The sequence below is a fragment of the Gallinula chloropus genome (genome assembly GCF_964237585.1).
Source record: "Gallinula chloropus genome assembly, chromosome: 15".
Taxonomy (NCBI): Eukaryota; Metazoa; Chordata; class Aves; order Gruiformes; family Rallidae; genus Gallinula; species Gallinula chloropus.
The window spans coordinates 14,290,793-14,311,442 of record NC_140100.1 but is presented as its reverse complement, the minus strand read 5'-3'; the positions used below and the strand labels follow the sequence as shown (position 1 = coordinate 14,311,442).

The 20,650-nt window shown below is 63.7% G+C and overlaps 2 protein-coding genes across 3 annotated transcripts; both read right to left on the bottom strand.

The window, feature by feature from the left end:
* Nucleotides 1-357: 357 nt before the first annotated feature.
* On the bottom strand, nucleotides 358-5,164 carry RHBDL1 (rhomboid like 1; the record flags this gene model as incomplete). 2 transcript variants are annotated; one of them, XM_084270892.1, is made up of 8 exons in its annotated part: nucleotides 358-629; nucleotides 743-803; nucleotides 1,089-1,189; nucleotides 1,508-1,620; nucleotides 1,701-1,849; nucleotides 2,337-2,561; nucleotides 2,828-2,986; nucleotides 5,126-5,164. In XM_084270892.1, 8 exons carry the CDS (start codon nucleotides 5,162-5,164, stop codon nucleotides 358-360), a joined length of 1,119 nt encoding a protein of 372 aa, XP_084127018.1. The 2 variants fall into 2 exon arrangements, with proteins under 2 accessions (XP_084127018.1, XP_084127019.1); XM_084270893.1 differs by lacking the exon at nucleotides 2,337-2,561.
* A 3,316-nt stretch (nucleotides 5,165-8,480) lies between these two features.
* On the bottom strand, nucleotides 8,481-19,243 carry RHOT2 (ras homolog family member T2). The gene is made up of 18 exons (XM_084270891.1): nucleotides 19,208-19,243; nucleotides 18,138-18,219; nucleotides 17,980-18,023; nucleotides 16,763-16,816; nucleotides 16,315-16,367; nucleotides 15,652-15,760; nucleotides 15,169-15,270; nucleotides 14,646-14,744; nucleotides 14,142-14,250; nucleotides 13,789-13,909; nucleotides 12,854-12,938; nucleotides 11,754-11,899; nucleotides 11,565-11,665; nucleotides 11,362-11,492; nucleotides 10,866-10,946; nucleotides 10,635-10,757; nucleotides 10,331-10,533; nucleotides 8,481-8,945 (listed from the first exon to the last, which is right to left on the bottom strand). The coding sequence occupies exons 1-18, from the start codon at nucleotides 19,238-19,240 to the stop codon at nucleotides 8,828-8,830; spliced, it is 1,794 nt and encodes a 597-aa protein (XP_084127017.1). The 5' UTR covers nucleotides 19,241-19,243; the 3' UTR covers nucleotides 8,481-8,827.
* Between the last annotated feature and the right edge of the window lie 1,407 nt (nucleotides 19,244-20,650).

Below are 20,650 nucleotides of genomic sequence, written 5' to 3'. Positions count from 1 at the left end.
CGGCTCCATCCCGGGGGGCATATCCCGCACCCCGGGGTGGGTTGGCGATGCCGGGGCAGGGCTGAAGCATCCTTTGGGGAGGGAGAGGCACAGCGGAGGGGGTTGCCGGGGTACATTCGGGGGGGGGGGGGGGGGGAGGGAATGACACGCAGCCCATGGAGGGGTTGGGGGGTGGGGGGAGGCGCGCTCGCTAGCACCGAGGGGGCAGGCGGGCGGGGGGGGGGGGGTGGGGGGGGGTGGCCTGTCCCCATGTCACGCGCTGAGACCCCCCTTCCTCCAGCGATCGACCGAACACCAACGGGCTGGGGGATGGTGTGTGTGTGTGTTTGGGGGGGGGGGGGGGAGGGGGCGGGTGGGTTATGGCGGGGGCGGGATCTGTGCCCCCAGCAGGTCGTAGGCGAAGATGTTCCAGAAGACGGCGAAGAGGAGGAAGGTGCCGTAGGAGAGGAGCAGGACCCACCAGCCGCACTGGTCCTGCAGGCTCTCCTCGTAGCTGCGCAGGATGGTCAGCCCCATGCTGATGCCCACGATGGCCCCCGCCAAGTGCGCCATGAAGCTGGGCTGGGGGCCCGAGGCCGGCAGCGGCGGGGAGAAGCGGAGCCAGACGGCACGACCCACCTCCGAGCTCACTGCAAGGCAGCGCCGGCAGGTGCTGAGCCCCGACCCCCCTCCCCGAACCCCCCCCCTGCACCCCTCTGTTCCGATGGGTGCCCCTGGGTGGGGGGCACGGCCGGGTACTCACTGCACACCAGCGCCAGCACCATCCGCAGCAGCTTGTAGGGGCAGCGCATCCCGGCCCAGTTCTGCGGGAGGACGGACGGACAGACGGATGGAGGGGTGGCCCCGTACCAGCCACGCTCCTGTTCTGGGGAGGGGGCGGGCACCCAGGCCCCCAGCGGTGCTGCACCCTGACCCCATGGAGCCTGCCCCCATCCCCACATGCCCCCACCCCAGGATGCCACCCCACAGCCCCCCCCCCAGTGTCACACCGTGCTGCCCACCCTATGCTGGCACCCACCCCACAGCATCATCCTCCCCCCCCCCCCCCGGTGTCACCCCATGCTCCCCCCGAAGCCGGTGGCGCTGACCATGACGACGTTGGCGAGGTGAGCTGAGCAGAGTGCGTAGACCCCCCCCGAGCCCCCAACCAGGGGGGCCCGCATGTCCGTGATGGAGACGGTGAGGGAGCCTGCGGGCACAGGCAGGGCTCAGCATGGGGCCTCACCCCACCTCCCCAGCATCAATTCATTCCCAGCCACATTAATTAATTATGGGCTGCAGTGCCCCTCAGCCCCCCCCCCCCCCCCCCCCCCCGCCCCGGGCAAGCGATGCTGGCAGTGCAGCGTGGTACCCAGTGGACAAGAGTGGGCAGCAAGCGAAGCCCCACATCCCCATCAAACTTGGGGTGCCTCTCCCAGCACCCTCCCCGGGGCTGGCGATGGGGTCTGCAGCCCTGGCCAGGTGATTAGTGGGGATCCCCCCCCACCCTATCCTGACATGCACCCACCTGCCAGGACGCCGGCCAGGTAGAGGAAGCTGATGCGCAGGATGCCGTGCACCATCTCCAGGGGCACCCCAATCATCAGCTGCAGGAGGGCGTTGAACCCCAGCTGCTCCAGCCTGCCCAGGCACAGGAGGGGACATGCGGTGGCTCGGGCCATGCGGTCCCCAGTGTGTGTCCCCCCCCAGCAGGGACCTACCCCACGTGCATGAACATGTAGGTGAGGAAGCGCCAGGCGCGTGCCCGGTGCCCGGGGTGGTAGACGAGGGGGCTCTTCATGTACTCGGGGTGGTAGGTCTGCAGCACCCACTTGTTCAGCCGGGCCCCGTAGCAGAGGAACACGATGATCTGCACCAAACCCCATAGCATTAGCCCCGGCATTGCTGAGACAGTCCGCAGCCCCCCATCCTTCTGGCTTGTGGCAAGGCCATGGGGCACCCACTACCTCCGCTTTGGCTCTGAGCCCCCCCCCCCCCAAGGGCACTGGGACATCGCAACTGGGGTCACCAAGCCCCTTCACCCCAGGTCTGAGATCCCCACCAGCCACTAGCACATCACAACTGGGGTTACTCATCCCCTCCACCCTGGGTCTGAGCGCCCTGAGGGCACTGGGATATCAAAACTGGGGCTACCCAGCCCATCCAACTTGGGTCTGAGCCCCCCCCATAGCCACCAGCACATCACAGCCAGGGTCATCTATCCCCTCTGCCATGGGTCTGAGAGCCCCATGGCCACCAGCACATCACAACTTGGGTCACCCACCCCCTCCAACCTGGGTCTGATCCCCACCCCCACCCCCCCCAACCCCCCACCCCCCCCGGTGCCAGCCCCCCACCTGGGTAAGGGTGACGGCCGCCATGAAGACGGGGGGTGGGCAGGTGCGGTGCTGGTAGAAGTACCAGCGCCGGTCCATCTCACAGGGCAGGATCTCGTAGGCCACGTAGCGGACGAAGCGCTTGTAGAAGCCCAGGCCGGTCTCGTCCAGCAGCACGTCGCGGGGCAGGGCTCGCTGCCCGTTGGCGATGGCGCGCTTAAAGCTGCTCGAGCGCTTGCTGCTGATCTGCGGAGAGAGGCCGTGCCCACGGGGGCCACAGGGGCAGCTCGGGCCGGTGGGCTTGTGGCCACCCCCTCCCCATCGCCACCACCACCCTGGTGGGATCAGCTGGACAAGCCACCCCCGAGGCTGAGCCATCATCCCATGCCAGGGAAGCCCCTGGGGAGCACCAGCGTCTGCCCCCATCCCCAAGGGCACAAGGAGGTGCCCAATGCCCACCCCAGGCCGGCACCCGGTCGCTCGCCCCCTCCCCACAGCGCCCCAGCACTGACCAGGTCTACCAGCTCCTGATAGCAGACCTGCCCCTCGTCGTTGCCCTGTGCCAGGGCCACCAGCATGTCCAGCTTGGCAGGGTCCAGGGGCAGCTCATGGCTGTGCACGAGGCTGGCAAACGTCTCCACCCCGATGAAGCCGGTGTTTTCGGGGTCGAGCTGTGGGGCAGGGCACAGGGGATCACTGGGACGCCAGGGCTGCAGCTCCCTGATCGGCTGGAGAAAAGCACCCAGAGCCCCTCACCCTGGTCTCAGACCTGGTGGCACCATGTGCCGCTCCAGCCCCTTCCTCTGCGAAGGCAGCTACAGCCTGCACCCACGCTCTACCCCATGCCGCGTGGGTGCCCCGTGCCGCGTGGGTGCCCCGTGCCACGCTGGCGTCCCCATCTCCCCGCCGCGCAGCCAACACTCTCCCACTCAGTTATTTCTTGCCGCCAGCAGCCTGCCAGCCAGGAAGCCACGAAACTAAACACACGCGCAGCCCTGGCACCAGCCTCCTCCTCCTCTTCCTCCCGCACGCCCTTGCTGATGGGCGCTGGGCTCTGCCATGCCGAGCACCCTGCACCAGCCACGGGGATCCCAGCACTGAGCGGGCACCCTCAGCCCTCCAGGCACCGTTGGGTGCTGAGCACCATGGGGGACCCGATGTGGCCCCGCTCATGGAGACAAGGAGCCCAAGGTGGCACAGGGATGATGGGGATGGGGAGAGGACACCAATGGCGGGGGTGCAGCTTGAGCCCTGTGGTGGCCAGGACCCCACAGTTATCCTGCAAATGGTGCCAGGCTCCTTCTGCCCTCACTGGGGGATGAAACATGGGAGAGGAACCTCATCCCTATGGGACAGGTGGGAGAGGGACCGTACTCTGATCCTGGCACACACCCCATCCCGCCGGTCCCCACAAGGAACAGCCAAAGCCACTTTCCCAAGGAGGGTCTAGCTGCCTGGAGCCCCTGCTCAAGGTGGGCACAGGGTTTGGGGTGCAGGATGTGGCTGTGCTTACAGCCTGTTGGCAGCCACAAGCCCATTGGAGCTGGTGGCGCAGCCATCGGGGTGCAGGGACATCCTGGTGCAGCCGTGCCCTGCACCCCACAAGCCACACACGCCACCCCACCAGCACCACGTGCGTGTGCTGCTCCGGGACCCGGCACACATCGTCCCCACACGCTGGCACACGCTGAGCTCACTGGCCCCTGGAGAGCCCCAGCAGCAGCCAGAGACCCCTCTCTGCTTTGGGGGTGCATCTCTGCCCACCCCAGCACTGCTGCCCCCCCACTCAGCACCTTCTTGGGGGGCCCAATCCCCACCCCCCGCAGCCCCTCAGCCCTGCAGGGCTCTCCCAGGTTCTGCTTTCGCCCAGGGAAGATGCTGCTCATCCCCAAAGGGCTCTGAAACACATGGAGCCCCATGGTGGGGTGGCACAGGGGACCGCAGCTCCCATGCTGGGGACTCCATGGGACTCTCAACCAAGGTCACAGAGCAAGCAGGGGTCGAGGGGTGGGGTAGGGGAGCCGTTAATGTTCCTGACCCTCAATAAATTCCCTCCCCATCCCCACGAGAGAGCTGCTAGCTCGACCCAGGCTGGGTGGGGATGGAGGGCCAGGGCGGGCAAGCGCTGGGGGAGCTGCTGGGACCGGGGAAGGGATGGGGATGGGGTGCAGTGGGTGCTAACGTACGGGGGCCTGATCCTGCCAGTGGAGCAGAGCCCGATGCAACGCAGTGTTAATGCTCCACGGTCTGATCCTGCAATCAGGTCACAGGGCTGGATGCAGCCCCCCACAGTGGTGTGCAAGCCCCTTCCTCACTGGGGTGGCCAAGCCCCACGGCAGCCCTGGGGCCTCATCCTGCACCCAGCACTGGGACTCGGCACCACCACAGGCGTTGGGAGTCGGTTGCCCAGCACCCCTCGTCCTTGAGGGCAGGATCCGTCCCCGGGCAGGCGGAGCGGGGAGTGCTGGGGCTCGGAGGAGGTCACAAGTGACCCGAGTTGCGCGTTCTCAGTGGCACAACGGGATCCAGGTCCCCCGGGGCAGTGATGGAGGCTACCAGAGGATGCTCAGCGGCAAGCAGCGGGCGCGGTAGCCGCCCTGGGCGGGCAGCGCTGCCCGGTGCCTGCCAGACCAGTGGGCAGCGCTGCCCGCTGCGCGGCAGCCGTGCCCGGTGCGTGCGAGCATCCTCCCGGGTAGCGATGCTCGGTGCGCGGTGCCCTCCCCGGAGCGGAGCCCGCTGCCCGCCCGCCCCCCCGGCAGCGCCTCCCGGTGCCCAGCGGCCCCCCCCACTCCTTCCCCCCCCGCTCTCACCTGCTCCTGGATGAGCTGGAGCAGGGAACTCCTGTCCATGCACCCGGCGGGCGGCGGGCTCCGCCGCTCCCCCGCGCCCGGGGCCGGCGAGCCGGGCAGGGGAGCGGCGCGGGCGGCGGGGGCGGCGGGGGGGGCGGCTCTTCCCGCCAGCCCCGCGTTGCGGCGGGCCCGGGAGCGAGCAGCGAGCGGCGGCGCCGGGAGCCGCCGATGGCAGCGGGGCGGCGGCGGCGGCGGGGGCGGGAGCGGAGCCGAACGGAGCCGCCCCCGCCGCAGCGCACGGCGCAGCGCTCCCCCCGCCGCCGCGCGGGGAACCGGGACCCGCCCCGCCCCGCTCCGCCCCGCCGGCGGCCACCGGGAAGGGAGCGGACACCGGGCACCCGCGGCACGGGACGGGGCCCGCATCCCGGTGCGGTGTCACATCCCGCTGCTGGTACTGGCAGCCTGGTACGGGTACCCACAGCCCGGTGCTGGTAACCGCATCGCAACACGGTACCTGCATCCCGGGATGGTGCCTGGATCCCAGTACAGTACCCGCATCCTGGTGTGGGTGCACATATTCCAGTACGGGTACCCACACATCCCGGTATGGTACCTGCCTCCCAGTACAGTTCCTGCATCCTGCTTCCTGTTTCTGCAGCACAGTACAGCACCTGCATCCTGCTACAGGGATCTGTATCATGGTGTGATATCTGCATCCTGGTGTGATATCTGCATCCTGGTATGGCACCTGCATCCCGGTATGGGTACCAGCATCCCAGTTCAGGTACCAGCATGCTGGCAACAGCTGCCTGTGGAATCTGGCACAGGTGCCTGCAAACTTTCCCTCCATCCTGCCCCGGGCACTCACAAGCTGACACAGGTCCTGCTCTCCTCACCATGGGAACTCCACCTGCCCCAGCACGGGACATGGGCAGCAGCTCAGCACCAGGTGACATGACAGGCACAGCGGCACCTGGGCCGGGTCTGCTGCCACCAGACCCCCCACACACACACCCCACCCCACGCAGAGGCATGTCCCTGGCACCCAGCTCTGTCACTGTCCCCTCTCCCCAGCCTGCAGCTCAGCCCCACTGTGAGTGCCAGGGGAGCTTCACCACACGGCACGGGGCCTGGCACTGCTGGGGCTGTCCCCACACTGGGGCTGTATGGCCGGTGATGCCGCGGTGATCCCAGCAGGCACAGGGCTGGCAAAGATGCCAAGCAGTGGGGCAATGCCCGGGCTCCTTCCTCAGGGACTGTATGGCCATGGGTGAGCTCCCTCCCGCAGCCCTGCCCCAGGCTTGCCCTGCCCCACGCCTGGCAGCACAGCTCCACCACGCCAACACTATTAATACACACCCGGCGCGGGGGCCTGTTGCTCCCACGGGGCCCAGCCCGGTTTGGACTCTCCAGGGAGCACCATCAAGCGCTGTCTGTCTTGGCACTGCCTCCTCCCTTCCCGGGCACCCCCCAGACACCCTTGTTTGTTGTAGCAGGGTCTTCCCTCCCACCCGGCAGCCCAGAGGCCTCAGAGGGGTGCTGGGAAGAGCCTGTTCCCCAATCGTGCCTGTGTTCCCGGTGCCCAGCACCAGTGGCTGAGCCTGCAGAGACAGAAATAACCGTGGGAAGAGCTGCTCAGGGAAGCAGGAGCAGGCAGGGGGGCAGCACAGCCCCGGGAGCTGCAGGCGTGCAGGAGGAAGGGGGCTGTGGGGAGCCCCGAACCCCACGTGGGGATAGGCACACAGTGCCGGTACTCCCAGGGACAGCCAAGCCTCCCACTTCCCCCCACCCCTGGGATCCCCCCCAGGGTGACAAAGTGACCCACCACTCCCATCCCTCCTGGGACTTGGAGACATCCATGTCTTCAAGCAGCGGGGAGCATGGGGTCAGCCCCGAGCCCAGTCCCACAGGGCTGGGCTTCAGCTCTTACCCTAAATCCCACGAAAGAGAGGTGGGCAGCCCAGGCCCTCAGGGTCTCCTTGCTCACACCCCAGCCCAGGGAGCCAGGGCTCCTGCTCCCCGGGACACGCAGGACACAGTGTGCAAGCCAAGGTGTGTAAAAATTTATTTTCAGGTAGAGAACAAAGCTCCTAAAAGGGATGTATGGCTTCATCAGAGCCAGGCTGGGGCTGGGGTCAGCCCCCCAAACCAGCCCAGCTCCCAGAACGGGCACGAGAACTGAGACGGAAACAGCGGGGACGTGACCCCAGCAGCGCCACGAGCCACGGGCCCTCAGCAGGTACCTGAGCAGCACAGGCAGGAACCCCCCCTCCAGCCAGTGCTGGGACCTGGGCAGGGGCAGGATGGGTGCACCTCCCTGGGCCTGTCCCCAAAGAGAGTGTGGCTGCCACCCAGCAGTGTCCCAACCCTCCCAACCAGCTCCAGGCCCCAGTAAGAAGTTTCAGTAGACAAAGGCAGAGGAGAGCAGCTCTGGCTAGACCTGGGTGCTGCCCCACTGCAAAGAAACCTCCCCTGAGCGTGCTCGGAAAGCCTGAGAGCTCCTGGTGCTGAGCTGGGCTCCCCCTGAGCGTGGGGGGCCAGCAGACACTGCCCTCATGCTTTGGGGACGTTGAAAGGGGGATGCTGGGGGACTCTGGCCCTGGATTTATGTGGGGCTGAAGTCAGGGCTGCTGTCGGGCTGTTCAAGGGGGAGGGCAGGGGATGGGAGGAAAGAGCTTCCAGTTGTACCAGGAGACACAAGGCCCAGTGCCTGGTGCTCGGGGACAGCCTCAGCATGGCCAGGGCCCCATGGAGGGGACAGCAGGACAAGGGCCACATGCCAGCGTATGGCACAGCACAGCACCAGCTCTGCCTTGGCACTGCTGGGAAAGGGCTGCAGCCTGCCCTTGGGAGAGCAGCGGGTGCCACACGCCCTCCCAGCTCTCCCCAGCTTCCCAGGGCACTGAGAATACTGGTGGCCATGAATACTGGTGGGCAGGGAAGGAGGGCAGATGGGCCGAGCCTGGCACGCTGCAGGACTCCAAGCGTTTCTGCACATAAACCAGAGAGAGGAGCCAGGCATGAGCACAGGGTATCACTCCCTCCCCTTGCAGCCCGGGGCTGGGGGCAGCAGCCACTGCATCCCAGCAAGGGCCAGGAGTGACCCCAAAACATAGGGGCTTGAGGGTGTAGCAGTGCCTGGCTGGGAGCGGCTTTTCCCAGTGCCAGCAGAGGGAAACAGGGCCTGGGAAGGAAAGTGTGCTGGGGGGGTGAGCTATCAGCCCACATAACAGCTCTGCTGCTGCTGGAAGCTGCAGGGGCTCCAGGAGTGCTCCTCCCAACACCCACCCCCCCACCCAGAACTGAGGGCACCAACACAGCCCTCTGGGGAAGGGATGCACCTGGCTCAACAGATACCGAAACACTCCAGTTTGAGCTTAAAAACAAACATTAAAAAAACCTATTATCAGAATAAAAGGTGGGGGTGGTCCTCCAGGTGCTGGCAAGGTGGAATCCCCCTACAGAGCTGCCAGACCCCTGCTGCCATGGCTGGCCAGGGGCCACAGGAGCGAGGAGGCCATGGGAATAGCAGGGTTCAGCTGGCCAGGGCCTGGGATCTATCCTGCTGATGCTGGGAAGTCCAGTTTCACTGTTCCTGCAATCCAGGCTGGGGGGAAAGGAGGATTTCCCACCAGGGACCTTTTTGAGGCAGAGCCCCTCACCAGAGCGTCGTTTGGGAGAGGGAGGCTGGTGTCAGAGGGAGGGTGGAGTGAGGGGTGACTCTCACTTGTTCTTGGCTAGCAGGCGGTACAGCGTGACCCCTACCAGAGCAGTCACCGCGGCCCCCAGAGCCACCCGCAGCCAGAAGGACGCAGCTCCCAGCTCCACGGCGTTCAAGTGGCTGCAAGGGAAGAGAGAAGAGGCCAGTGAGCAACGTACACAGGCAGCTGTCCCAATGCCAAGCACCCTGGCAGCTCCCAGAGCTTCCCCCTCCATCCCCAACCAAGCTCAGGGTGTCCCTGGGGGGGGGGGGCAGAGGGTGACCACGGTGCAGCTCCAGCTGAAGGCAGAGAGCAGCGAGAGGCTCCACAGCCCTGGGAACCAGAGCACCCATCGCCCATCATCATCATCACCACCACCACGCCAAAGGATGGCTTCCCTTTCCCTTCCCTTCCCACCCTGCTGGTGGGACAGACGTGGCTTTATCCGCTCAGGGTCTGGAAATAGCACACCAACACCTAAATAATTAGTACGAGCGAGGAGGTCTGGATCTCCCTTTCTAGGTCAAGCTGCTTCTACAACTCCAAGAGCACCGAGACCCTGAAGCGGGTGCAGGCAGAGACACTGGCACAGCTGGGGACACCAGCAGAAGGGCATCAGGAAGGGGCCTGGTCCTGCCTGAATGTACACATTCCCTTCCCAAACACGTGCTGTCCTGCATCAACACGCTCCTCTCCGAGGAGAAAAGACACATCAATTATTCATTCTCCACTAAATAAGGGGAGAACAGCCAATCCCTGGCCCTCCATTACGCTGTTATTTATTTATACCACATACCCTAAGATATATTAAGAATATTTAAATTTTAATACTGCAGAGGGGGGAGGAAAAAAAAAAGTGCCAGCTCTAAAAATAAAGTTGTTTATTGAAAAGAAGCTAGAGGGAAAACCACTCACTAGTAATCCCATCCCGTCTTCCAACGCACCCACATGTTCTCCCCAGGAGGACTCTGCCCCCAGCATTGTGCTGGCCCTCAGCTTTCAGCCCCCTCCACCCCTTGAGCAGACACATCCTCCGTCCCTGATGTCTCCTTGATGTCCCAGGCCTGGCTGCCCCCCTCCTTGTTACCCAGCCCCTTTCAGGTGGGGCTCCTTCCCCAAGGGAGGCTGTGCTGAACAGAGGTCTTGCTTCACTGACCTCTTTTTTTTCAGCCCTATCCACCTCATCAGGAGAAAATAGCTGCCTCCCTCCTCCGCAGGCCTTGGCAAACTAGGCTGGCTACTCCCCTTCAGCGTTTTTTTATCCTAGGCTTCAAAAATAAAGACTCCTGTGGCAGGATCTAGCTAATAAATCTGCCAGAGAGAGAGGCACGAGGCAGAGGAGAGCCTCCGCCCTCCCCGAGCAGGGGAAGAAGTGGCCCTGCTGTTTCTCCTACTTCTGTGAGCAGGTGACACCAACAGCTAGAGAGAAACCAAAGCAAGAGCGATGCAGCAGAAGCAGGACTTTAACACAACCCCCCCCTCCCCAATCTGGGTTGAGGGCCCCCTCTGCAGGAAGGATACTAACGGGAAGGTGGCGGCGGTGGCCAGCTTGGTGTACACGGCGGTGCCAGGAGGACCCTGGCCGTGACAGGAGAAGGGGAAGGGTGGTGGGAGGCAGTGCTTGTAGCAGAACTCAGCAGGGGACAGCCCGGGTGGCTGACTTGCTTCTGGCAGGTCTGTCTTGGAGGCCACGAAGACACAGGGGATCTGGCTGTCCACGTAGTGTTGCTGCAGAGAGGGGGAGAAGTCCCAGGGAGGGGTAAACAACCAAGCTCTGGGAGGTGGGGGACAGCCACGCAAAGGCTGGAGCCACCACCCCTGCCAGCTACCTTATAAATACTGGCACAGTAGCCGAAGGATCCGGGGTCGCTCAGGTCATAGATGAAGCAGGCAACGTCGCAGGCTGCGTCCGACGGCCTCGCGAACTTCGTGTCGGCGCTGACCTCATACAGCTGGGGCAGGAGGGGAAAGGACAGGTGGCACAGCACTGTCTGGAGGAGATGGGCTGTTCCTCATCCCGTGCCATGGCTGCAGCCATCCCCCACCCCTTGCTAACTTACTATAAGGTACTTCTCCTGGCCGTTGACCTGCACCGTGTTGATGGCGTAGAGGGACGGCTCTCCCGGGTTCTCCCTCTGGGCCTGGCACCACAGGAACACCGTTACAGACAGCAGGGAGCAGGGGCAGTGCGTGGGGGAGGGAGTGTTTCACACTCTGCCCAGCCCCTCTGGTGTAAGCACAGCTCCAAGGCCGGCCAGAGTCTGCCATGAGACACACCAGGACATCCAGCATCACCTCGGGGAGATACGGCTGCCCAGGAAAGGCACGGCCCCTCCACATCCTCGCCACAAGCAGGAGGAGTGGATGTGCTGCCTTAGGCAACATTAAGGGCCCAAAAGCCACACATGCCAGCACGGAGCGGGGCGTGAAGCCCTTTGCCAGGATGCTGGGGCCCAGCCACGGGTAGGAGATGGTTCAGCAGCCTCCTGGCTCTGCCTCCTGCTTCTCTGTAGCCGCCCTGCCGCAGCGCAGCCGGGGAGGGGAGCAGCCACTCACCGCCAGGCTCCTGCCGAGGAAGGCCTGCAGGAAGGCGGACTTGCCTGCGCCCCTGGCTCCCAGCACCTTGCAGAGGAAGACGTTTCTCTGGGTCTGGCCTTTCTCCAGGTCGATCCTTTTCTCCCGGGTCACTGGCAGGAGAGAGGCTGGGTGAGCGAGAGGGACGACCCAAGCCGTGACAGGAGGGGAGGGCATGGCCGTACCCGTGAGGGCTTGTGTCTGGGAGTCCTGCTCCGAGAGGATGGGGTAGCCCAAGTAGCCCAGGCACTCCAGGCAGTGCTGGACATCCAGGTAAGCCATAAGCCTGGAGAGACAGGACACAGTGGGAAGCCAACGAGGTCAGCAAGGGCTAAGCGATGTGACTAAGGGTGGGGGAGAGGGACTGAGCTTACGTCCACTGGCAGAGGAATCCATGCAGGGAAAGCAGGCCTTTATCAGTGGTGCATACCGTGTTGTAGAGCTCGGGGCCCCAGGGCACGCAGGGGAAGACACTGAAGAAGTTCTGCAGCTCTGCAGGAGAGAGGGCTCCGTCCTGGTCCTGCCGAAACAAAGGGGAGTCAGCAGCTGGGGTGGAATGCAGCCTGGGCACGTGTTGGCAGCTCTCTGTGGCCACCCCAAGTGCTGCTGGGGAGCAGAGGGCCCCTGGCACACAAACCACCCTGCTCGCTCCTGTGCAATGACACGGAGATGCTCTCAGTGGCAGAAATCAACTGCACCCAAGGCCTGAGCTGCATGAGCGTGCAGGGAGCCTGATCCCCAGGGCCAGCTGCCATGCAGCAGCCTGTTTCACTCCAGCCTGGCCTTCCACACTGCAGGGTAACTAACCCAAGGTCTACCCGTGGCCGCCAGCTAACCATGCACCACAGCAGCACTCTCAGGCTGGTGGGTCGCAACGCAGAGGATATGCCAGCATCTGGGCACACAGGGATGCACAGCAACTCTGTGCTGCAATTCCTCATGGCCACAGCTGCCGTACCCCAGGCGTGCTCCAGCATCCCAATAACCAGGCCGAGCAGGTGCGTGTGGACCCAGCACTCCCTGTCCTCTCACTCTCCAAAGCAGTTGCTTTCTCTCCCCCTGGCAGCCCCTCCATAAGGCTGGCAGCCGTGCAGATGCTGGTGCCCAGTGTGTGGCTGCAGGCCAGCAGCTGTGCCTGCTTTCCCCACAAGCCTGTGTGCTGCGGCCAGGCTCCACCAGTTCAATCTTAACTCAGACCCATCTCGCCCGCAGGCTCAAATTTTACTCCCTAGCCTTTGGTCAAAGGTAGTGACCACAAGCCTCATGCCCTTGATGCACCATCAGACTACCTACAGCTCGCTGTGACCACCTCCTGCTCCCAAAGCCCCAGCCAGAAGCTGCGGAGGGAGCACTGCGGTGGGGGAAAGCCCTTGACTGGCACTACATCTGCTCCCTGGAATGGAGGGGTGGGCAGGGAAGCAGCCAACCCCAAGCCTGCAGGCCTGGCACACAGCATCCCTTCCACGTTGCCCACCTTGTCGTGCTTCTCAAAGAGCCGCTGCAGGAACTGGTAGCCCAGGTGGTTGAGCTCCGTGGAGCAGCCGGGAGGCAGGCGGAACCTGCCGGAAGACACCCAAGTGAGCAGCTCTGACACCTCCTCAAGCCCCAAATGAGGGGCAGCATGAGAGACACTCCTCAGAGAGCCAGATCTCACCCAGAGCTCCCCACTCCCTCCCTCCCTGCTCATGGCTCTGCCTTGGCACAGCCCGTTGCTCTAGGGAGGCCCTGAGGGCGAGCAGTGGCCTCTCCTCGGCACATCCACGCTGCCCAAGCAGTCAGGGAGATGATGCAGCGCTGGCTCTGCCTCATGCCCAAGGCTTCATCAGGGTGCAGCACTCCCCTCGGGGTGCCTTCCACCAGCACGGGCCCTGTCGCCTCCCCGCACAGCCCGCTGTCTGGGGAGAGGATGAGGCAGCTCACAAGCCAAACCCTTTCATTCCTGCCAGATCACCACCTCCAGGATGGCAGGGAGCAGAGAAGGAGACAGCAGCAGCAGCAGCCGGGAGGGCTATGCTGACAGCTGGCTGCTCCTGCCAGCGCTGTTCTGCCTCAGCTCGGGCAGAGACATGACAGGCTTCAAAAGCCCCTTGCTGATGTCAAAGGAAGTCAGGGACAGACCTTCATCCCCCACCTCCTTGCCTGCCTACATCAGAGCCAGCAGCACAGTCAGCAGCTCTGTGGCCCGTTGCCCCTTAGTCTTCTTTTCTCCAGGCTGAACAGCCCCAGCTCACTCAGCCTTTCCTCACAGGGGAGATGCTCCAGGCCCTTCATCATCTCTGTAGCCTCCTCTGGACTCTCTCCAGGAGATCCCTGTCTTTTTTTATCCCAGGGAGCCCAGAACTGGACACAACACTCCAGCTGGGAGTATTGTCACCCCCTGCCCACCCTGCTCCGGGGCAGGATACGCACTGTGGGTACAGATAGTCATCCGTCAACTCCAGCTCGTCGTCGTATCCGAAGCGGCGCAGGATGGTCCAGGTGGTTTCGTGCCGGCCCCTCTGGATGAAGAGCGTGTTGAGGAAGAGGAAGCCTGCGGGAGAGGCGAAGCGGCTCAGGCACAGCGGGGCCAGCTGAGCACGCAGCCTCAGGGATCCGCTCCCTGGGATCCCGCTTTCCCTGGGAAAGCAGGCAGCTTGGAAGAGTGCTTCATTTGACATGAGGGACTAATTAAGCCTGGAACGGAGCCAGGAGGCTCAGCCCAAGCACAAGGCCCCTCGCAGAGTGCTGAAGGAGATGATGGGTCTCCCCCCTCGTGTCGTTACCGTTCAAGGTCAGGCCGTTGTCCTGCACCCCATCTGTGGTGTTCTTCCACACAACCATCTTCACGTCCTCCAGGGCCTGGGGAGCCAACGGGTTTCCAAAACAGGACTTCTACCTCCCAAAAGAAAGGAGATCATCAGCAGCAAAGCACAGACAGCACATCTCTCGCTCTCACCAGCATCCCTCTCACCTGGGAAGGAGATGGTGTTTCTAGGAGAGAAAACCCACCCAGCTCAGGCATTACTGACCAAAACCCTGGACCTTGGGATCCCAGTAACATATGACAAGAACTCCACAGCCCCCTGCTCTTCCCTTTGCAAACTCAGCCCGAGCTTAGTGAAGGGGGAAGACCTGCAGATCCCCACGTGCTCAGAGATACACCCTGTGGAGCTTCAGCTACAGGACGGACAAGGGCAGCCTTGCTGCCTGGTACTGAAAAGAAAGGGGATCCCAGGGACCGGGGCTACCTCAGCCCCTGCAAGGGACCAGGGAATATCCAGCCCTACCTGGAAGTAGTTGAGTTCATCGTCACTAAGGATCTGGTTGTTATCCTGGTCCGAGAGGTTAAAAATCCGGGTCAGCGCTCGTGCACACGCAGGTTTCAGCTGTGGTGATAAAACAAGGGCAGCACCTTCAGCCCGGCCCTTCCCCTGCTTCCTGAAACCCAGGTGTGCACACAGGGGTTCCCTTCCTGCACTGCCTGGGAGCATGGTCCAGCTAGGCCAACACCACAGGCACCTCAGAGCGCCTGAATCAGGACAACCCCCAGGGAAGGTTTCTCCTGGGACACTTCCCACCATGGTCTACAGCAAGAAAGCTTCTACACCAACATGCCCCCCATCCTTGCAGAGCTCTCTGGCTTGGATGCACTCAACTAGCTGTGCTGAGCACAGGAGACGGGTATGTTCCCCTCCATCAGTATGGCTTTCCCCTTGTTTGGGTTGCCTCTGCCCCAACTTACCACCCTCCTACTCAAGGGCAAAAGCACAGCAACAAACCAGAGCGCTGTGATGGGAAGGAGAATCCTACCTGCTTCTCCTCTGGGTCGTAGAGGGGGGCGGTGGGGTGCAGCACAGCTTTCTGGGCGTAGTAGAAGAGCTCAGAGATGTTCTTGAGGTTTTTGGCAGAGCACTGGGGATTCAAAGGAAGAGACAGTGCTGTGAGTGGGGACAGGTACTGGGCTGGTGACAAGGGGCAGGAGGATACGAGCTCCCTGAGCCAGACAAAGCCCAGAGCAAGGAGCTGTTTGCTGTTAGGAACAAATGAAAGGGAAACCTCCTTCCACAGCCAACAGCAGCTGAACGTGGCTCCAACTCCAATTACAGCTGGAGCAGATGCTGAAACCCACTCCCTGCGAGGAGGGCAAAGGACAGAGAGCAGGAAGCAAAGGCCCCCAGACATGGGTACCTCTGCAGGGTGTGCCTCCACAAGCAGGAAAAGTCCCCCACTCGCCCCAGACCAGTGCTCCTACCCCCTCAGCAAGGCTTTGCAGAAACCCTCCAGTTCCCTCACCTCCACACAGGTCTCGATCTCTGAGAACTGGTTCATGATGGGCAGGATGACATCCATAGAGCTGCCCACCTGCAGGTCTGACTTGTTTCCCACTAAAATAATGGGGATCCTGGGGAAGAAAGATGGAAGGAGCATCAGAAAGCACGCAAGAGGCCACCTTTCCCTTGGCCTCAGCACTGCCCCAGCCATGTGTCCTCCCAGGGAGCGGGACCAGAAGCCTCCCAACCCTCCTCTGTGAGGTCCACAGCAGCTTTCCCGCCTCCTACGGCTGGGAGCATCCATCTGGAGAAACAGACTGCCTGATCCTGCTTATGCTTTCACCCAGCAACAATATGTTCAGGAGCCTTTAATCCAGCACAGCAGCCTTCTGCCTAAATGATCCACACACAAATTGTGGCTTCTGTGCTCCCGCGCTCCCTCGGCAGCCTGCTCTCCCTGCCTGGCTGAGAAGAGATCAAGGGGAGAAGGAACCCTGCCCATGGCCCTCTGCCTCAGCTAGATCTACCAAAAGAAAGAAGTTCCCACATCCTGCTGCTAGAAGCAGTCTGGCCACAAACCTCAAAGCCAATCTGAGCACCCTCCACACCACACAAAGGCGGTGGGGACCCCGCAGCCTCCAGCATCTCCCAATTCTGCACCCACTGACCACACGTTCCGCTGTACCTGGAGCCCTTTTCCACTCCCCCGTTCACCATGGGGATCCACTTCGTGCGAATCTGAAAGGTGAGCAGAGGGAAAGGCCCATCAGAGCAGCCTGGGGAGGGAGAGGCAGCTCCCAGGCACTCAGCAGGGCCCTGCTGCCATCTGCTCCCCGGCGTTCCCCCGCACCAGCAGGCTGAGCAGACCCGGCGGTGCTGGATGCCAGCAGAAGGATGCAACAAGCCTGTTGCCCTCCTCCCCAGCAAGTGAGGACAACAGCCGACGTAGGAGCAAGCTGTGCCTGTGCTCAGCCTGCCTCTGCTCGCAGGGGGTGCAAAGCCTGAGTCCCCCACAGGGCTGGGGGCGGCAGTACCCACCCCCACCAAAAAGTTGGGGAGGGATGGAAGGACCTAGTGCTGGGAGCCCCCTTCCCCTGTGGTGCTGCGCAGGGCTCTGGAGGGGTGCTCGGTACCTTCTCGATCGTGGCCTCCTTGGTGACATCGTACACCACGCAGACCACGTTGGCCTAGGAGAGAGAGAGAAGGCAGAGGGTGGTGAGCGAGGGTCCCCGTGAGGCTGGCTGAGCCCACGGCTGGCTCCAGCCCCTCGTGCCACCGGCACCAGCACCCGGCAGCAGCGGAGGGCTGCGAGGACTCGCCCGCTGCCAACACCAGCCTTACAACGGGCTGCTCAGAGCACACTCGCTCCTCCACTTCAGCCCCTGTGAGCCCATCTGTCCCTCCCTGCTCCCACATGTCACCATGACCACTCTGCCTGTGCTCTGTGCTGGGCCTGTGGCCGCTGCCCTCCTCCTCCCCTGCCTGGCCCCAGGCAGACAGCGCTGACACCGAGGCTTTATTCGAAGCAGACAGGAGGGATCACTGGCCCTTTCAGGAGAGAGTTCAGCGCTAATCCCGAGGACACACAAGGGTTTAGGTAGGATTTCCTGGAGCCATTTTAAGCCTCTGTACACTCTTGCTCTCTGGGCACAGGGAGCAGGAGCCCTGTGCCCATCGGCCCACCCCCTTGGCTGTTAGCCATCGAGGTGGGGACAGTTAAATAGCTTTGTTCACGTGAGATGCACAGGGGAGAGTTTTATTATCCATTATCAAGATGTCCTCCTCTGTGCAGAAACAAGGATAATCCCAGGTCAGAGAAGAGCAGCTGGGTCCACCCCAGCCAAGCAGATTATTTCCCCATAGCTGCTTCAAGGGATATGGGAACCCTCACCTCTCCCTGCCCAACACTCCCAGGGGCTCCGAAACCAACTCTTCTGTGCTGCGACTTCAGACAGCCACAGGCACCTAATGTAGTGAGCAGAGAAACCTTTCTCCAGCTCAGTAACTGCCTCTCCCCTCTTCTGGGTGCATCAGGAACACTCTGAGGCCAAGAGCACTTCATCTGCTCAGCAGCCTCTTCCAACTCCTGGTGGGCAGCAAGCTGCCCCCCGCCGCTCTCCTTCTGGAGGCTCCCCGGAGGGCTAGGACAAGCTAGCTTACAAGGCAGAGAAGGATTAAACAAACCTCTAAACAAACCAACAACACTCACTAATCCACTGATAACCAACTGCCCGTGCTTCTCCGGGTCACTACCATGGACAACAAGCAGCCACATGTCATGGGCAGGCTGCAGGGCTACAGGCACTGAGGCTCCTGTCCCACAGCAGCTCCATCCACTCACTCCACTCACCTTAGCAATCTCCTCCTGCAGCTCATCCTCTGTCTGCTCCGACTCTGGAAGGGGAAGAGAGTTGTCACTAGCCACCCATGGCAGCAGGGACCCTTTCCCACTCCCCTTGGAAGGGGAGAAGCTCGGCCAGCAGTGAGTGAGGAGGGACAGGACCCTACCTGAGTAGTCCACGATGTGCGTGGGGACCTTCTCAGGGGTGACATCAGCCGGGATTGTGATCTCCTCCGCACGAGGGGGCACCTGCAAAGCCAGCAGACTCCCTTCCAGCCAACCACACCAAACACAGCTAAGGATGGGTGACAAGGAATTTCAGATCCCAACACAGGACGCTGCCCATCGCCCTCCCTGCCAGGGTGGGATGAGCTCCAACCCGTGGCTCGCTCTTGGCGCAGCAGGCTGCAGCTTGGCTCACCACACCCAGCCCTTGCACAGCCAGCATCCCCACCATGAAACCTCCGACCGCTTCCCAGCCCAGCGCCGGCCCCAGCGTTGAGTCCTGCCAGGGAAGCCAGCTTTCAGACCAGCCACCCCCACTACTGCTCTGGAGATAAGCCCTCAGCACTCCCCCAGCTCTCCAGGCTGACCTCTTGGCAGCTGGGAGAAGCGCTAAGCTGATTGTCCAGGCTTTGCTGTGAGAGGATGGGAAGATGCGGGGAGTCGGCCTCCCCCAAGGCCCGGAGCTGATGCTTCCCAGTGCAAACGTCACACCATCTGCTCCTGGGCAGCAGGGGAAGCCACCTGATGGCCAAACCGATCCCGTCTCCCTGTCCGAACCACGGACAGTGGCTCAGAGGGCAAGGCCTGTCTCCAGACAGCCACAGAAGGGCAGGGAATGCAGCTCAGCCCTTCTGAGGGCTTCGTGGTGGTGCCACTGCGGCGAGGCTGCAGCTGGAGAGCAAGCAGCCCCACCACCGAGGGCAAGGCTGGGGCCCACAGCTTGCTGTGCTGGTGGACACGGAGACCCCCAGCAGCAGCAGGGAGCAAGGACCCGGCAGGTACCTACACCCCCCCGGGGCACAGGGCTTAGAGCACAACGCAGAGAAGATGCCATTTCCACTCTGTGTGGTCCTCACAAGCTTAGGGTGGCCCAAACCAGCCCACGGGCTGTGCCCTGTCCCCAGGGACCCCCCCCCACACCCCCAGACACCCCTGCTCGGGACAGAGCTGTCCCGCTGCTGCCTGGCAGGGCACCCAGCAAGGGGGCCTTGGGGTGCCCCCTCATACTCACCTCTTCAGGGAACTCCTCGCCCACCAGAGCCATGATCAGGGATGTCTTCCCCACCTGGGCTAGGAGAGAAAGGAAACGCGTTGGCACCGGCCTAAGCGGGAGGGGGGCGGGGGCAGCAGCAGGCACCCTCCGTGGAGTCCGGGCTGCCTCAGGCCCCAGGCAAAGGGGCCACCGGTGCCCTTGCCCTGCGGAGACCTCGGGGTGGAGGCCGGTAAAGCAGCACAGCGCCTCGGGCCGCCTCGCCCGCCGCCGGGAGCCCAGAGGACGGACGGGCCCCGCCCGCGGGAGCCGCCAGAAACGGGAGCCCGCGGGTCTGGCAACGACGGGCCCTGCGGCAGCCACCCAGCAGCGGGGGCACCGCGGGGACCGGCTGCCAACGACGGGCAGAGCTCCCCGCGGCAGCCACCCAGCACCGGCTGCCCCCGCCGGGGCCGAGACCACGGGCAGGGCAGGGCCGCTCCCCCGCCGGCGAGGCCCTCCCGGTGCCGGGCGGCGCCCCGCAGGCCCCAGCCTGCCCGGGAGCCCCCGCCGCCCGCCTTACCCTCCCCCAGCAGGAGGATGCGCACGTCCCGCTTCATGGCGGCACCGCCGCCGCGTCCCGTCCCGCTCCGCTCCCCCCACCCGCTCCCACCGCTTCCGGCTGCACCAGCGAGAGGCGGCGCAGAGCGGCGCGGGCACAGCGGCGCTCCCTGGCGGCCGGGGGTGGGGAGCGGGGCCGGGTCCTCGATCCCGCCGCCCGCTCCAGGGCTGCGGCTCGGCCGGAGCCGGAGTACGAGGCAGCAGCCCCGGCCGCAGCGCGGGTTGGGGCCTCTTGGGGCGGCCGGGGGCAGCCGGGGCCGGTCGCTGCTCCTTGCCGCGGGCTGTGCTGTCCCTATGCCACCCGCCCCGGGCCCTGCGGGGTTGGGGGGGGGCGGTCGCCAGTGCCCCGAGACGGGCCCCCCGCTGTCGGGGGACCCCGGGGTAACTGCCCGTGCTGCTCTCCGGCGGAGCTGCAGAGGCTCCGCTGTGTCCCACCCTGTGTCCTCTTCCAAACAAACAGCTCTCGGGAGCCCCAGCGCTTTCCGGGCGGCCCCGGACACCGCCCCCCAGAAAGCAGCACCCCCCCAGAAAGGATCATCCCCCCCCCCCCCGAAAGCATCTCCCCCCCAGAGAGCAGCATCCCCCCCAAGAGATCAGCACCCCCCCAAGAAAGCAGCACCCCCCAGAGAGCAGCATCCCCCCCAGAGAGCAGCATCCCCCAACAGAGCAGCACCCCCCCAAGAAAGCATCCCCCCCCAGAGAGCAGCATCCCTCCCCAGAGAGCATCCCCCCCCAAGAGAGCATCCCCCCCCAAGAGAGCAGCACCCCCCAGAGAGCAGCATCCCCTCCAGAGAGCAACACCCCCCAGAAACTAGCACCCCCCCTGAAAGCAGCACCCTCTTCTCTCCCACAGGAGAGCACCGA

What these genes read in the sequence shown, in the direction of transcription:
- RHOT2 (XM_084270891.1), bottom strand. Translation starts at nt 19,240, where the DNA reads ATGGCTCTGGTGGGCGAGGAGTTCCCTGAAGAG. An exon ending in TGCAGGAGGAGATTGCTAAG is followed by an intron (nt 16,817 to 17,979) that starts GTGAGTGGAGTG and finishes TCTCTCTCCTAG; the next exon opens with GCCAACGTGGTCTGCGTGGT. An exon ending in CAACGGCCTGACCTTGAACG is followed by an intron (nt 13,910 to 14,141) that starts GTAACGACACGA and finishes CCTCTCCCGCAG; the next exon opens with GCTTCCTCTTCCTCAACACG.